This window comes from Pipistrellus hanaki (assembly GCF_964339955.1).
Source record: "Pipistrellus hanaki genome assembly, chromosome: 2".
Lineage (NCBI taxonomy): Eukaryota > Metazoa > Chordata > Mammalia > Chiroptera > Vespertilionidae > Pipistrellus > Pipistrellus hanaki.
This window is the reverse complement of record NC_140504.1, coordinates 195,066,773-195,082,110: the sequence shown is the minus strand read 5'-3', so window position 1 is coordinate 195,082,110 and position 15,338 is coordinate 195,066,773. Positions and strand designations below refer to the sequence as shown.

At 44.7% G+C, this 15,338-nt stretch overlaps 1 protein-coding gene across 4 annotated transcripts; it reads left to right on the top strand.

Moving 5' to 3' along the window:
• Window positions 1–6,897: 6,897 nt before the first annotated feature.
• On the top strand, window positions 6,898–14,573 carry TARDBP (TAR DNA binding protein). 4 transcript variants are annotated; one of them, XR_014794241.1, is made up of 8 exons: window positions 6,898–7,027; window positions 7,939–8,187; window positions 9,398–9,561; window positions 9,919–10,059; window positions 10,677–10,847; window positions 11,224–12,427; window positions 13,155–13,430; window positions 14,186–14,573. XR_014794241.1 is itself a non-coding variant. In XM_084875364.1 (6 exons), the coding sequence occupies exons 2-6, from the start codon at window positions 7,950–7,952 to the stop codon at window positions 11,752–11,754; spliced, it is 1,245 nt and encodes a 414-aa protein (XP_084731490.1). In that variant the 5' UTR covers window positions 6,898–7,027; window positions 7,939–7,949; the 3' UTR covers window positions 11,755–13,134. The 4 variants fall into 4 exon arrangements, 1 of the variants encoding a protein (XP_084731490.1); XR_014794240.1 differs by lacking the exon at window positions 13,155–13,430; XR_014794242.1 differs by having other exon boundaries at window positions 13,155–14,573.
• Window positions 14,574–15,338: the final 765 nt, after the last annotated feature.

Here is a 15,338-nt window from a genome sequence, read left to right as displayed (position 1 = left end):
ACCACTTCTAGTTTGTGGATGGTACAAAATCCGGAAATGGGCCGGATTTGGCCGGGGGCTTGTCCGGGCCTGTTCTGGAATAATGCGGTACATGCTGCATAAATGTCGGGTTTTCTGAGGACACACACAGCTTAAAGCAGTGTTTTTCAACCTTTTTTGGGCAAAAGCACACTTGTTTCATGAAAAAAATCACGAGGCACACCACCATTAGAAAATGTTAAAAAATTTAACTCTGTGCCTATATTGACTATATATAAAGTAATTCTCTTGAATAGGAATCAAATAAACACAAAGAAAGTATTTTATAATTACTTTATTATGAAATATTAAGTAAACAAAATAGTGAAAAATTATAAAATTCTTGTCTTGTCTGCACCTACGGCACACCAGGCAACATCTCGCGGCACACTAGTGTGCCGCGGAACAGCGGTTAAAAAACGCTGGCTTAAAGGACACAGAAACACCTGAGTGAGGGTTCCGGAGGGAGGTGGAAGGGCAAAGGGATTGGGAATACAAGTAGGGAAAAGAATGACGTACGAGAGCCCAGCCAGTGTTGCTCAGTGGTTGAGCGTCAACCATGAACCAGAGGTCCCTAGGTGGATTCCCTGTCAGAGCACATGCCTGGGTTGCAGGCTAGATCCCCAGCAGGGGACATGCAGGAGGCAGTGGATCCATGCTCCACTCTCGCATCGATGTTTCTTTCTCTCTCCCTTCCCTCTCTCTGAAAATCAACTATCTAGCCGAAACCGGTTTGGCTCAGTGGTAGAGCATCGGTCTGCGGACTGAAAGGTCCCGGGTTCAATTCCGGTCAAGGGCATGTACCTTGGTTGCTGGCACATCCCCGGTAGGAGGCAGCTGGTCGATGTTTCTCTCTCATTGATGTTTCTAGCTCTCTATCTCTCTCCTTTCCTCTCTGTAAAAAATTAATAAAAATATATTAAAAAATAGATAAATAAAATAAAATAAATAAAAATAAAAATCAACTATCTATATGAACAGTTGCTATAATCAAGAAGAAATCAGAGAATAAGGAAGATCTTTTGGAAAATAAGAACATATATGCTAAAATTAAAACCCACTAAAAGGACTGAAGGTAAGGTAGGAGAAATTTCACAGAAAGTAACTAAAAGAAAACTTCACAGTATGCCCAGCAGTGAATTAAAGATCTCCAGGAGGATGAAGGCGCCATCTTGGATTTCAGAATACCAGTGATAAGATTATGAAAGACTCTGGAGAGAAAACGAAGATTATGTGAATGGCCAAGAACACAATGAGCTTCTCAAAAGTAACAAGAGAAGCTAGAGGGCAGTGGGATGTGCAGGAAGCAGTTCATTGATGTTTCTCTCTCATGGATGTTTCTAATTCTCTATCCCTCTCCCTTCCTCTTGATAAAAAATTTTTTTTTAAATTTTTTTAAAAAGGAAAGTAGCTGAAGCCGATTTGGCTCAGTGGTAGAGCATCGGTCTGCAGACTGAAAGGTCCCAGGTTCGATTCCGGTCAGGGGCATGTACATTGGTTGCGGGCACATCCCAGGTAGGGGGTGTGCAAGAGGCAGCTAGTCGATATTTCTCTCTCATTGACGTTTCTAGTTCCCTATCCCTCTCCCTTCCTCTCTGTAAAAAATCAATAAAATATATTTTTTTAAAAAGGAAAGTAGCCCGGGAGATGTGCTAAGTGGCTTGAGCAGACAAAGTTTCACTCATCGTATGCTCTCTCTAATCCTCTCCCTTCCTTTCTTTCTAAAAACCAATAAAAACATATTAAAAAAAAAAAAAAAAAAAAAAAGGCAAGTAGCCCAGACAGCCTGGCTCAGTGATTGAGCAGAGACCTATGAACCTGGAAGTCACAGTTCGATTCCTGGTCAGGGCACAGGCCTGGTTGTGGGCTCCCTGTGTGGGGCCAATCAATGATTCTCTCTCATCTTTGATGTTTCTATCTCTCTCTCCCTCTCTCTTCCTTTCTGAAATCAATAAAACTATTTTTTTTAAAAAAGGGAAGTAACAACAATAAAGAATTAAAATCAATAAAGGCAAGTAAATGGTGATGAAATAAAATAGCTTGCTTGGCATTGTAGTATTTTACCTTTCAAAGTGCCTGTGACAGCCGGTGCAGCAATGGGCTCACCTAGAGCCAGACTCTGGTTCCCAATGCCTTCTCTGACTGAGAGGAACCAGAGCTCTGGGGGAAAGCCTGCCTCCAGGGCTGATTCCAGGGGAGCCTGGAGCATCTGTGCCGGAAAGCAAGAGCATGCTCAAGACTCATGGGGACACACCCACAGGACCCTAGCCAGCGTTCCCCCAGGCCACAATTAGGACAACTTGATCATTAGAAACACTAATGACTGTAACCTACTGCAAAACATTGAATAAGTAAAATCCAAGAGTTCTTAGTGCTTATCAAAAAACAAAAAGAAAAAAAGTCCAGCCAATTGGTTCAGTCATTGAGCGTTGACCCAGGAGCCAATTTCCATTCCCAGTCAGAGCACACACCTAGGCTGCAGGCTCGGTCCCCAACAGGAGACATGTAGGAGGCAGACAATCAATGTTTCTGTCTCCCCCTCCCTGCCTCTCTCTCTAAAATTAATTAGTTGCCATTGGAGGTGACTATTGTGTCAACTTATATGAAAACGGATAACGCCTTCACCAGTTTGGCTCAGTGGATAGAGTGTCGACCTGCGGACTGACTAGTCCCAGGTTTGATTCCAGTCAAGAGCACATGCCCAGGTGGTGGGCTTGATCCCCAGTGTGGGGTGTACAGGAGGCAGCCAATCGATGATTCTCTCATCACGGATGTTTTTATCTTTCTCTCCCTCTCCCTCCCTCTCTGAAGTCAATAAAAATATATTTTTAAAGAAGAAAACCTAGCAAACATAAATAGCATCTTGATATCCCAAAATGGGAGATCTGATTTAATAAATTATGAGAAACCTATAAAATAGGATACTCTGCACATATTCAAATATTTACTTTTAAAGAACTATAAGAAGTTAAGCATTTAGGGGGGGCTGGAGTTCTTTACAAAAGGATGTAGAAGGAATTGTAGGATTTTAAAATTTGCTATTTTGCAACCCCCACGGTATCAGACAAGGACCACTGGTGGATGCTGAAGCCACCCCCGCGGTATCGGACAAGGACCATTGGTGGATGCTGAAAGCATGAAGTGGAAGGGTGAAAGGTTGTAGGGAGACGGGATTTGTGCCAAAGCATCATCCAAGATTACTTGCAAATTATACAGAGGAAAAATATACCTTTTCCGTGGAGGGATCTTAACCAAGAGAGCAAATTTAGCCTCGCTGAAAGGGACACAACCAGGCATTCATGTGCCTGATGGGGGGCATTGAGATGCACCCGGCCTCACCCATACCACGTCCTGGCCATCATGTCTAACCTGATGTGATCGTGTCTTTCGACCTCACTTACAGGAAGCAGGCAAAGCAGGGAGGCAAGGCATGAACTAATGATGCCACGAGGAGCCATCAGACAAAATCCAGGATGGCTAACATTCCACATGCTATCTGGTCCAGTCTTCTTAAAAAGCCCACATCTTGGATGGGGAGATGGTTCTAGAATTTAAAAGATTAAAAAAACAGCCGAAACCGGTTTGGCTCAATGGATAGAGCGTCGGCTTGGGGACTGAAAGGTCCCAGGTTCGATTCCAGTCAAGGGCATGTACCTTGGTTGCGGGCATATCCCCAGTAGGGAGTGTGCAAGAGGCAGCTGATCAATGACTCACTCTCATCGATGTTTCTAACTCTCTATCTCTCTCCCTTCCTCTCTGTACAAAATCAATAAAAATATATTTTAAAAAAATAAAAATAAAAATAAAAGATTAAAAAGACATAACAAAATGCAATGTGTGAAATGTAATTGGATGTTGGCTCAAGAAAATAGCTATAAAGACATGTTGGGGAACCGTTGTGGGAATGTGAATACAGACTTGCTATTAGGAAATAACTGTTCAGCGTTCTGGATGTGAGTAGGCAGGAGAATGTCCTTGTTCTTCGCCGAAGCAGGTTGAAGTATTTAGGGGTGAAATGCCATGACCATTGCAACTCACTTTAAAATGGTTCAGCAAAAAATAGAGGGAGGGGTAGATAGGTAGGTAGAAAAATAGATAAAGCAAATATGGCAAATCAGTAACAAGTGTTGCATTAAGGTGGTGGCTATGCTGATGTTCATTGTACTGTTACCCAATGTTGTCATAGTTTGAAATTTTTCAAAATAAAAAGTTTAAACATATTAATTGTCAAAGAGAACCAGAAAACCATCATTTTGTCATCCTAGTAATAGTGAATTCAGCAAGAGTCATCAATAGATACTTTTTTAAAATTATTTTTATTGATTTCAGGGAAGGAGAGAAAAAGAGAGAGAGAGAGAGAGAGAGAGAGAGAGAGAGAGATCCTATATAATTATCCTATATGAAAAAAGGGTAATATGCAAATTGACTTTAAGGGCAGAGCAATCACAACGACACTCGACCAGAACGACCAGTCACTATGAGGTGCACAGACAGACTCCAATTGCCTGATGGCCGGCATCTGACCCGCATGGCACCCACGTGCTTTATGCCTCCCGGGACTGTTTTCCTATTGTTCCCTTTGCCCACTTCCTTCTGGATTAGACCACTCCATCCTCGACTGGCTTTGGCTTTCCTTGTCCGTCTTCACACTGGCATTTTAGCACAGCGCTGGATAAGGCGTACGACCTCAGCAAAATCTTCCCGACCCATCATCTTCACAAAGCATTCAACCAGTGCGCAGAAGAGAGGAGGTGGGTGAGAACAGATACTTTGGGCCCTCTGACAATCTTTGGGCTTACCGTGGGAGGGATGTGAACCAACAAGCACACAAGCCACGAGGACTCACACAACACATCCAAACAAGGAGGACTTCTGACAACCGGCACCGTAAGCTGAGAGCCGGAAGCACTCGGCTGGGAGTCTCCCTCTGGCCTTACTGATTCTCCTCCTGAAGAATACTTCATCCTCGAGATTGTGTTTTCTGGTCTCCCTGGCTCCCCTGAGCTCTTCTGGGAGAAGGGATGGCCTCGGTGGCTTCGTCCCTGCGTGACCTTCTCCAGCTTCCGCATACCCGGCTCTGCCCACTGCAGCAGGCATCCGCGGCCACAGAGCTGCCCGCACGGAATGCTCAGCCTCAGTCTCATCACAGAGAACAGCCCGGGGAGGTGGAGGGAGAGGATTTCAGGGTCTGACAAAGCTGGGACAGTAATTCACAAGCGAAGTGACATTTCTGGGTAAATATGTGACCTCAGGCAAGGCCCATGGCCTCCAAACCTCAGTTTCTTCTGAAAAAATGCAGATCACAAGCCTGACTTCTTCCCTCGAACAAATGGGTGGATTGAGATGACACAGACCTCCCTGCTTTGGCCAATGTTTTGAAACATGAGTGACCGCCAGGGGCCATCTGTCCAGCCATGTGCCCTAGATGCAGGGCAACCCCTGAGGGGGCAGGGGAAGGTCATCCATTCTGAATGCCTCCACTCTGTCCTCCCAATCTCTTCAAACAGACGCAGGCACAGTCTGGTTACCGTGAACGGCAGGCATCAGAGACGGACTGGAAGGACTTAATACTGACTCCCTAGAAGGCTGTAAGAAGCAGGAGGCACCCCTTACAGAGCCAGGCTGCCTGGTTCAAAGCCCAGCTCCACCACTTACTGGCCCTGTGAGCGTGGGCAGGGCGACCTAATCTCTGCACCTGGATTTCCTCATCCATAAACCAGGAATGATATCAGTGGCATCGACGTCATAGCGTTGCTCTGAGAATCGAATGAGCACCTGGGTGTGCCTGCATCTCACGGAAGCTGATACATCCACACACCACGGAATTAAAACTGCTGCCAGTTCAAGTAGGACACTTCATCAATGAAAACACATATTGGTTTAAGAAATGTGAAACAGCAGGAACCGGTTTGGCTCAGTGGACAGAGCGTCGACCTGCGGACTGAAGGGTCCCTGGTTCGATTCCGGTCAAGGGCATGTACATTGGCTGCGGGCACATCCCCTCTGGGGGGTGTGCAGGAGGCAGCTGGTCGATGTTTCTCTCTCATTGATGTTTCTAGATCTCTATCCCTCTCCCTTCCTCTCTGTAAAAAGTCAATAGAATATATATATTTTTTAAAAAAATTTAAAAAAAGAAAGAAATGTGAAGCAAACAGGTGTGTCTTAACATGGGTGAAGTACAAAGTGACATTGGAGGCTTGGAGTGGAAATACATTAGCATTAGGCTTAGGGCTCAAATCCCAAGCCCACCACCTGGGCGACCTTAGACGTGATCCTTCACCTTTCTGTGCCTCAGTTTCCCTTCCGGCACGTGCGGATCGCATTACAGTACTCACCTCCCAGGACGAGGGGGAATAAGTGCTACAGAACTCAGAAGGCGCCTGGTTCAGAGCAGGCGCTGTCGTTGCTATTAGGGAAAAGTTATCCTTTCCAGGTTGGAGCGGGGCTATGGGGGGGCGAAGAGGACATGCCCAGCTCGATTCGTAGCCAGAGGGCCCTGGCCTCCCCTGCCCTTCGAGCAGCGCGAAAGCCCGGAGGCACAGGGCCCCCGCCCCCGCCCGCCAGGCCCGGTCCGCCCCGCCGGCCCCGCCCCCTCGCGGCTCCCGCCCCGCGCTCGCTAGTCTCGCGCACTTTCCGGCCGGGACCCCGGCCGGCGGTTGGTTGGGCGATACCATCTGTCCCGCTATGAGGGGGGACTTACAAACCTACGTATCCATATTTTCCAGTTTTATAGATTTTTAGACACAGGTATTTATCCATTTTTAGCCTTTACAATTCCTATATTTGTTAAAATTCCCAGGAGGGAAACCGCGCTCCCCGGGGAGCGGGTCGTGGCGTGTCCGAAAGGCGCGCTCCCCCTCCATCCGGGGAGCCGTGGGCGCGGCGACGGCCGTCGGGCGGAGGAGGCGGCCCCAGCGCCATTTTGTGGGAGCGAAGCGGTCGCTGGGCTGTTCCCGGATCCCCGGCTTCTTGATTCTTCCTGTCGGGCCTCCTGTCAGCGGCCTAGCGGGTGAGTCGCGGCCGCTTCTCACTAAGGGCGGCCCGGGAGCCTCGGCTCGGCCCGGCTGGGCCGGGGACGGAGTCAGCGGCTGCGGCCTCCGCCCGGCCTGGCGCGGCTGTCAGCGGGGCCGGAGCGGGGACGCGCAGCCCGAGCCGAGGTTTGTCCCGGCCTGGGCACCCGGGCAACGCCTGGTGCCTTCGGGACGGTGCCCTCCGGGGGCACTGCCCGCTCAGGCCCGGCCCCTGCGGCCCGTGGGCCGCGCCGCGCCGCCGGGGCCTCAGCTGTCACGCACGGGCTTCTGGGAGGCCGCGGCCCGCGTCGCTCGGGACCTGTCGCCGCCGCTGCCCTTGGGCTTAAGCTGGGAGATCCCCGAAGTCCCAGGATGAGGAACAGAGAGGACTTCTCCCCTGTGTGTCCCCTGCACCCGGCTCCCTGCGCCCGATCGGTCCTGAGACTCAGCTGCTCAGCGCTTTCTTAGGGAATCGACTTCGCTCCCACCCCCTCCACCCCGCTCCTCCCACCCACGCCATCGACTGCTCTCCAGGACACCCATCACGATTGCAATAAGATAGTGACTCCTTTGCTATCTTCCTCCTGCTTACCGCACCCCTCGTCACCAGCATGCCACCCGAAACTACGGGCTTCCCGTTTGCAGCACCAGATGCATAGTAGGCACTCAGCAGATGTTCATGGAATGAATGAGCGAACGGGGCATCCCATTTGAATAGGACTTACCATTTTTGCCTCCTAAATGTTTAGTTTCAGGGATAGCCAACACGTATACAAGAACCCAGACAGCAAGGATTTTTCTGGAAGTCCTAGGACAATGGCGGGTAGTGGTAACTCATCGGCCGGTTATAGGAAACGGTTCCTTTGGACACAAGTGTGAGTCACTCATCTCTCTCTTTTTTCCATTTAAGAAAAACAGAAGATGTCGGAGTATATCCGGGTAACGGAAGATGAGAACGACGAGCCCATTGAAATTCCCTCGGAGGATGATGGGACGGTGCTGCTGTCCACCGTCACGGCCCAGTTTCCGGGGGCGTGCGGGCTGCGCTACCGCAACCCCGTGTCCCAGTGCATGCGGGGCGTCCGGCTGGTGGAAGGGATTCTGCATGCCCCGGACGCTGGCTGGGGAAACCTGGTGTATGTTGTCAACTACCCCAAAGGTGCGTGGCCACTTGGTTTTGCGGCGGTGACGCTCAAGTCCAGTCGTGTTTGTGTCTCATTGTGCATCGTAGATGGCGCCTGTAACCCACGTATTTCTTTAAATGTTACTATCAGACTAGTTTGTAAGACCACTAGTTTAAATGAGTGGAAACTGCAAGTTACAGAACTTTTTGTAAAAGTGAAAACTATTTAAATATGGGAACAGATGTTACCATGTTGTGTAGACAATGGTGTATCCGGTAGGGCCCTCATTTGTAACAAATGTGTCAGCATGGGCGGGGTGTTGGTGGGAGAAGCTGTGTGGGTGGAGGAAGGGCAGTATATGGGAAACCTGCCTCAGTTTTGCGGTGAACCTAAAATTGTTCAAAAATGTCTGTGTTGTTTTTTTTAAATTTTTCATTCAGTTCTTCTCTTGCCTTTATAATTTTGCTTTTTAAAAATAACCTAAGATTTTTTAATATTACAAAAATCAATGTGCCTTTATTATTGAAAGTTTAGAAAATTGAAATCACCCTATATCTACAGCTAGAAATAAAAGTTGCTGATTTTTATTTTTTGGCAGATAGCCTTTAAGTTATAGGCATTGTATGCTGCAACACAGAAGTTATAGGCATTATAAATACATTTAACAGGCAAAAAGATGGTAATTACTCTCTCTTTTTTTTTTTTTTTTAATATATTTTATTGATTTTTTACAGAGAGGAAGGGAGAGAGATAGAGAGCCAGAATCGTCGATGAGAGAGAAACATCGACCAGCTGCCTCCTGCACATCCCCCACTGGGGATGTGCCCACAGCCAACATACATGCCCTTGACCGGAATCAAACCCAGGACCTTTCAGTCCGCAGACCGACACTCTACCACTGAGCCAAACCGGTTTCGGCTAATTACTCTCTTTTAACCTGTTCCCTCCCCTCCCCCCTCAATGTATTTCAAAGTCAGAGTGAAGTAGAATTATGTTTTGCCATGCCTTCAGAGAGAGGAGAATATATATTTGTGATCTTGTGACACTACAGAACCAGAGGTCTGACTCCCTGGATTTGCACTCGATCCTTTATTCTGTCTTCGAGAGCTGACCTTACTCTTTGCCAAAAGTTGAAACATGTTTATGTTCTTAGGATCTTTTCGCTTCTCACTTCTAGACGTAGGAGGCAGCGTGTTCTGAGACGTGTTACATGAGAGTTCTAAAAGGTTTCTGCTCTTTGTTTAGATAACAAAAGGAAAATGGACGAAACAGATGCTTCGTCCGCAGTGAAAGTGAAAAGAGCCGTCCAGAAGACATCCGACCTGATAGTGCTGGGCCTGCCGTGGAAGACCACCGAGCAGGACCTGAAGGAGTACTTCAGCACCTTCGGAGAGGTGCTCATGGTGCAGGTAAGCTTGGGTTTCACTAACAGCTTTTCTCTTTCTGGGGGAATGAGCCCCCGAATTCCTGTTTTAGTAACTCTGCCCTTCATCGTCCACAGACATGTTTTTAATTTAAGATTCGTAAACGTTGGATCTAATTTATCTTTGCATTCTAAAACATTTTGTTGAAATTCTAATATAACAGTCTTACTCTGATATAAACAGGATCTAAACTCAAAATAGATTTATTCTTGGGGTTTTATTCTTGGCCTAAGTTTTAATTAAGCCACTGCATCCAATTGAAGCCATTCACGTTGTCAAAGAACTTTCCATTTGGTTATGTGTCTGTGTTGTTTTAGTAAATTTAAATGATTTTTTCCCTAGGTCAAGAAAGATATTAAAACTGGTCATTCGAAGGGGTTTGGGTTTGTTCGATTTACGGAATATGAAACCCAGGTGAAAGTAATGTCACAGAGACATATGATAGACGGACGATGGTGTGACTGTAAACTTCCTAATTCTAAGGTACTTTGCGTTTTTTATTTCTTCCCTTTTTTGCTTTTTCTGTTTCTGCTTCGGTAACTTTTGCTGACAAACTTCCTGTAGAAGCCACTATAAAATAAAATGTCAAATATGCTTGCGAAGGTAATGTCAGGATGTTTTCTTAGAGCCTCTTGGCTGGTTAAAGCCTTGGGACCTTACTGCACGCTGGATATTTTAATATTTTATAATGCATGCTGAATGTAATAATATTTAGTTTAATATTCCTCTAAACTAAACTTGGTTAGCAATCTTACATAGTTACATGTTAAAACGTGAAGATGATCAGAGTGCAGTAACCTTGTTAGAAAAGCCTAACTTGTTCCAAGCAAGACTTGCTTATTTGGAACTTTATTATCATTTTGCCAGGACATTGATTAGTCATTGACTTTTCTAGATCCAAATATACTTTCATGAACTTAAAACTCTATTTGTCATCTTAGTCTTACAAGGAGGAGTGCTAATGCAAAAAAATAAAATGTGCTTATTTTAATGACCACCTGAGGGACAAGCCAGCGAGGTTCTGGTACATCCTCCGCCGCAATGCCTTTTCCACTCTCATAAATATTTGTGACTGTCTGTCCTGCCTTTGAATTGCTCAGCAAAGCCCAGACGAGCCCCTGAGAAGCAGGAAGGTATTCGTGGGGCGCTGCACGGAGGACATGACGGCGGACGAGCTGCGGCAGTTCTTCTGCCAGTACGGGGAGGTGGTGGACGTCTTCATCCCCAAGCCGTTCCGGGCTTTCGCCTTCGTCACGTTCGCAGATGACCAGGTATTTCCTCCTAAAACTTCTGTCCCAGCTCGTGTGTGATTGGAACATTCCCATCCAGCTAATTGCCATCCGTAACCAAGCTTTCTGACCTCATAAGCTGGGCAAGGGATATGGACCTAGATATCTGTGATAAACATTTTAATACTTATCAGTATGTGGTGTTCAACCAAGAGTGTTATACATCTTTAGAAAGCAAACTGAAAAATTCTTACTGCCATTACTAAAGCTAACGGCTATTTGAGTTTAAATGAAGTGAGCATTGATTGTTTATTTCTCCTTCAGTGTAGACAGTGGCTTGAAAGCTAAGTTTTATTGCTCCTTTGAAGTACACCTCAGTGGTTTAATCGTCTGTATTTACACCCCTATTTTCTTGTAGGTGGCCCAGTCTCTTTGTGGCGAGGACTTGATCATTAAAGGAATCAGCGTACATATATCCAATGCTGAGCCTAAGCACAATAGCAATAGGCAGTTAGAGAGGAGCGGAAGGTTCGGTGGGAACCCAGGTGGCTTTGGGAATCAGGGTGGCTTCGGGAACAGCAGGGGGGGCGGAGCTGGCTTGGGAAATAACCAGGGTAGCAACATGGGTGGAGGGATGAACTTCGGCGCTTTCAGCATCAATCCAGCCATGATGGCTGCCGCCCAGGCCGCGCTGCAGAGCAGCTGGGGGATGATGGGCATGCTAGCCAGCCAGCAGAACCAGTCAGGCCCCTCGGGTAACAACCAAAGCCAGGGCAACATGCAGAGAGAGCCGAATCAGGCCTTTGGGTCTGGAAACAACTCCTACAGCGGTTCCAATTCAGGGGCAGCCATTGGCTGGGGGTCAGCTTCCAATGCAGGGTCAGGCAGTGGTTTTAACGGAGGCTTCGGCTCAAGCATGGACTCCAAACCTTCCAGCTGGGGAATGTAGGCAGCAGATGACGGTTGGTTGTATAGACTGGTGGGAATTCAGATTTTTCTAAACTCATGGTAAGTATATTGTAAAATACATATGTACTAAGAATTTTCCAAATTGGTTTGTTCAGTGTGGAGTATATTCAGCAGTATTTTTGACATTTTTCTTTAGAAAAAGAGGAAGAGTTAAAGGAATTTTATAAGTTTTGTTACATAAAGGGTTGAAATACTGAGTGTTTGAAAGTGGACTGCTGTTTGCCTGATTGGTAAACCAACACACTACAATTGATATCAAAAGGTTTCTCCTGTAATATTTTATCCCTGGACTCGTCAAGTGAATTCTTTGCATGTTCAAAATGGAAACCATTAATTAGAAGTACATTCTTTTCTTTTCATTTGAACCCCACCACATGGATTTTTTTCCTTAGGAATGTCTCCTTTTTGGGGATCATGGTGTCACAGTGTTTGGTTCTTTTGTTTTTGTTTTTTAACACTTGTCTCCCTTCATATGCAAAAGTACAATATGAAGCCTTCATTTAATCTCTGCAGTTCATCTCATTTCAAATGTTTATGGAAGAAGCACTTCATTGAAAGTAGTGCTGTAAAAATTCTGCCATAGGAATACTTCTGTCTACGTGCTTTCTCATCCAAGATTGCGTCATCACACTGCACAGGCTGCGTCTCTGACGGTGGGTGTCCCATTTTTATCCGCTACTCTTTATTTCATGGAGTATCAACGCTGTGAACGCAAGGCTGTGATATGGAACCAGAAGGCTGTTTGAACTTTTGAAACCTTGTGTGGGATTGATGGTGGTGCCGAGGCATGAAAGGCTAGTATGAGCGAGAAAAGGAGAGAGCGCGTGCAGAGACAGTGGTGCAAAATGGATATTTTTTAACTTGGCGAGATGTGTCTCTCCATCCTGTGGCTTTGGTGAGAGAGTGTGCAGAGAGCAATGATAGCAAATAACGTACGAATGTTCTTGCATTCAAAGGACATCCACATCTGTTGGAAGACTTTAAGTGAGTTCTGTTCTCAGATAACCCTCATTAGTTGAATGTGTTAAGTGAAACGATACTTGTATTTCCCCTCCCCCCTTGTCAACTGCTGTGAATGCTGTATGGTGTGTGTTCTCCTCTGTCACTGATCTGTAAGTGTGGCCATGTGAACTGAAGCTGGTGGGTTGAGAACATGGACTGAGCTTGTGGCGTGCTTTGCAGGAGTACTTGGACGCAGAGTCACCAGTGAGCTGGGGGTGTCTCCCGGAAGGGTGGAAGCTCTCATGTCTGTTAGCTGCCCCTAAGAATGCTGTTTGCTGCAGTTCTGTGTCCTGTGCTTGGATGCTTTTTATAAGAGTTGTCAATGTTGGAAATTCTTAAATAAAACTGATTTAAATAATATGTGTCTTTGTTTTGCAGCCCTGAATGCAAAGAATTCATAGCAGTTAATTCCCCTTTTTTGACCCTTTTGAGATGGAACTTTCATAAAGTTTCTTGGCAATAGTTTATTTTGCTTCAAATAAACTTATTTGAAAAGTTGTCTCAAGTCAAATGGATTCATCACCTGTCATGCATTGACACCTGATACCCAGACTTAATTGCTATTTGTTCTTGCATTGTCCAAAGTGAAAAGTTTTGTATTTTTTTCTTTTTAAACCTAGTTTTTAATAAGTCTGGGTGACCGCACCTAAAATGGTAAGCAGTACGCTCCGGCTTTTCCTTAGTGCCTCTGTGCATTGGGTGATGTTCTGTTTACATGGCCTGTTAAATCTCCATTGGGAATCGTGCCTCCTAAAAATCGTATTGGGGGAGTGGGCAAAACTGTTAATTCTTTTTAAATGCTTTGTAGCAAAGCATATCAATTGGAAGGGAATATTAGCACCTTTTGAGTTTGGTATTTGAAAAGTGGAATTAATTGCGATGGGGATAAAAGTAGAAGAAACCACAAATTATCTTGTGCCTGAAATCCATTAAGCTTGATAGCTTTAAGAACTATCAGAGTGTGGTGGGTTGTCTGTGAAAGTGTTAAGTGAAAGGGCTTGGCCCTCCCAGGGTGGGGGTAATGCAGTCATGCCGAATAAAATCGTTTACAAAACTCGGATTAGACTCTCACGATGCATTAAGTGTAAAAGCAATAATATATGGATTGTTGTACTTTTTATGTAACTACTGCTATGAGAGTTGAGCTTGTTTTCTAATGGAAGAATGTAACAGTTCTTGTGTTGATAGTTTACCTAATGCCCTTATCTAATTAGATTATGATAAATAGGATTTTTTGCAAGTTACATGTTTTAAACTTTTATAAGTGAAGTCATCCTTTAGACTTGTGACCCCCTCATTGTTTCGTTCAGTTTCCTCTGTAAAAGGATCTTGCAGTTGTTTAAATTTTTTTTCCTGCATTTAAATTGCATGATTTCCAAACCCTGTACCATCTGAATTTTGCATTTTAGCACTTGCACTATTACTCAGCAGCAGTAACATGGTAACACTTTAAATGGTATTCGGGGACCTCCAAAGACTAAACTGACAAGCCTTCAAGGAGCCCAGGGTAAGTTACCTTGTCAATGGCATGGTTTTAATCCCTCTTTACACTTGTGTAAATCTAGTCATTGGTCTTAGAAGGCTTTCAATGTTGAGTAGCCTTCTGTTAATATGTTTGTGGTAATAATACATAGCTATGGGCCTTTAATTCTATCCTAATTTTTTTTTTTTTTTTTTTTGAAGTTTAGAAGTAAACTATTTGGCAAAGATTTGTTTTTAACATCTATTTGGTCATCTAACTGCATTCATTCTAAACATTTTTTTGAACCAGTTGAATAAAAATTTTTGTTGCCACCAGTTTAGTGTCTGGAGTCTTACTGGGAAAACAGTTTCCTTTTTATATGTGACAAAAATGCTGTAAAGTTACCATTAAAAGTGAGTCTCAAGAAGTTGCACTTTATATGCACAAGAGAAATTAGGACAAAACTCACAATGAATGTTTAAATACAACGGTAACTGGCTAGAATGAAAAGCTTTGTTAGATGTTAGCTCTTAAAACTTTTTAGGAAGGACTAGCCAACTAAAATGAATTATTTTTAAAGTTAAGTCAGAGCTTAAATTTTGCCCTTAGGAAAAAGAAGTTAACCACTTACTTCGGAAGATGTATGTGATTATTAGAATAATTTGTTGTTGTTGAGTACTAGGACAGTAGCTCTTAGTTGTGTATCCGGGTTGTGTACTTAGGTATTGTGTGATCTGTGGTCTGTTGTTTGGCTGAGTGTGACCCTGTTTTACATGCTCATTGTAAGAAGGAAAAAAATACAGGTTTATCTATAATATCACCGTTTACTTCCGGTGTTGTCTTCTGGATTTGAACATTAATTAGGGTATTTCTAAGTGCTCGGAGCATGCCTGACTTAAGTTCTTAGCATTGGAATTACTAGGTTAAGACTGCATGTTTTTAAGGCTTTTGAAATACATTGCAAAATTTTTCTTTAGAAAATCTTTGTTGTCTTTGACAATGTGAATAGTGCTATTCCATGTTCATTTTGTCTACCAATTTGATAAGTGCAAAATTATATCACTGTTTTTGTGATACTGGTTTTTAACATGGAAATTAGT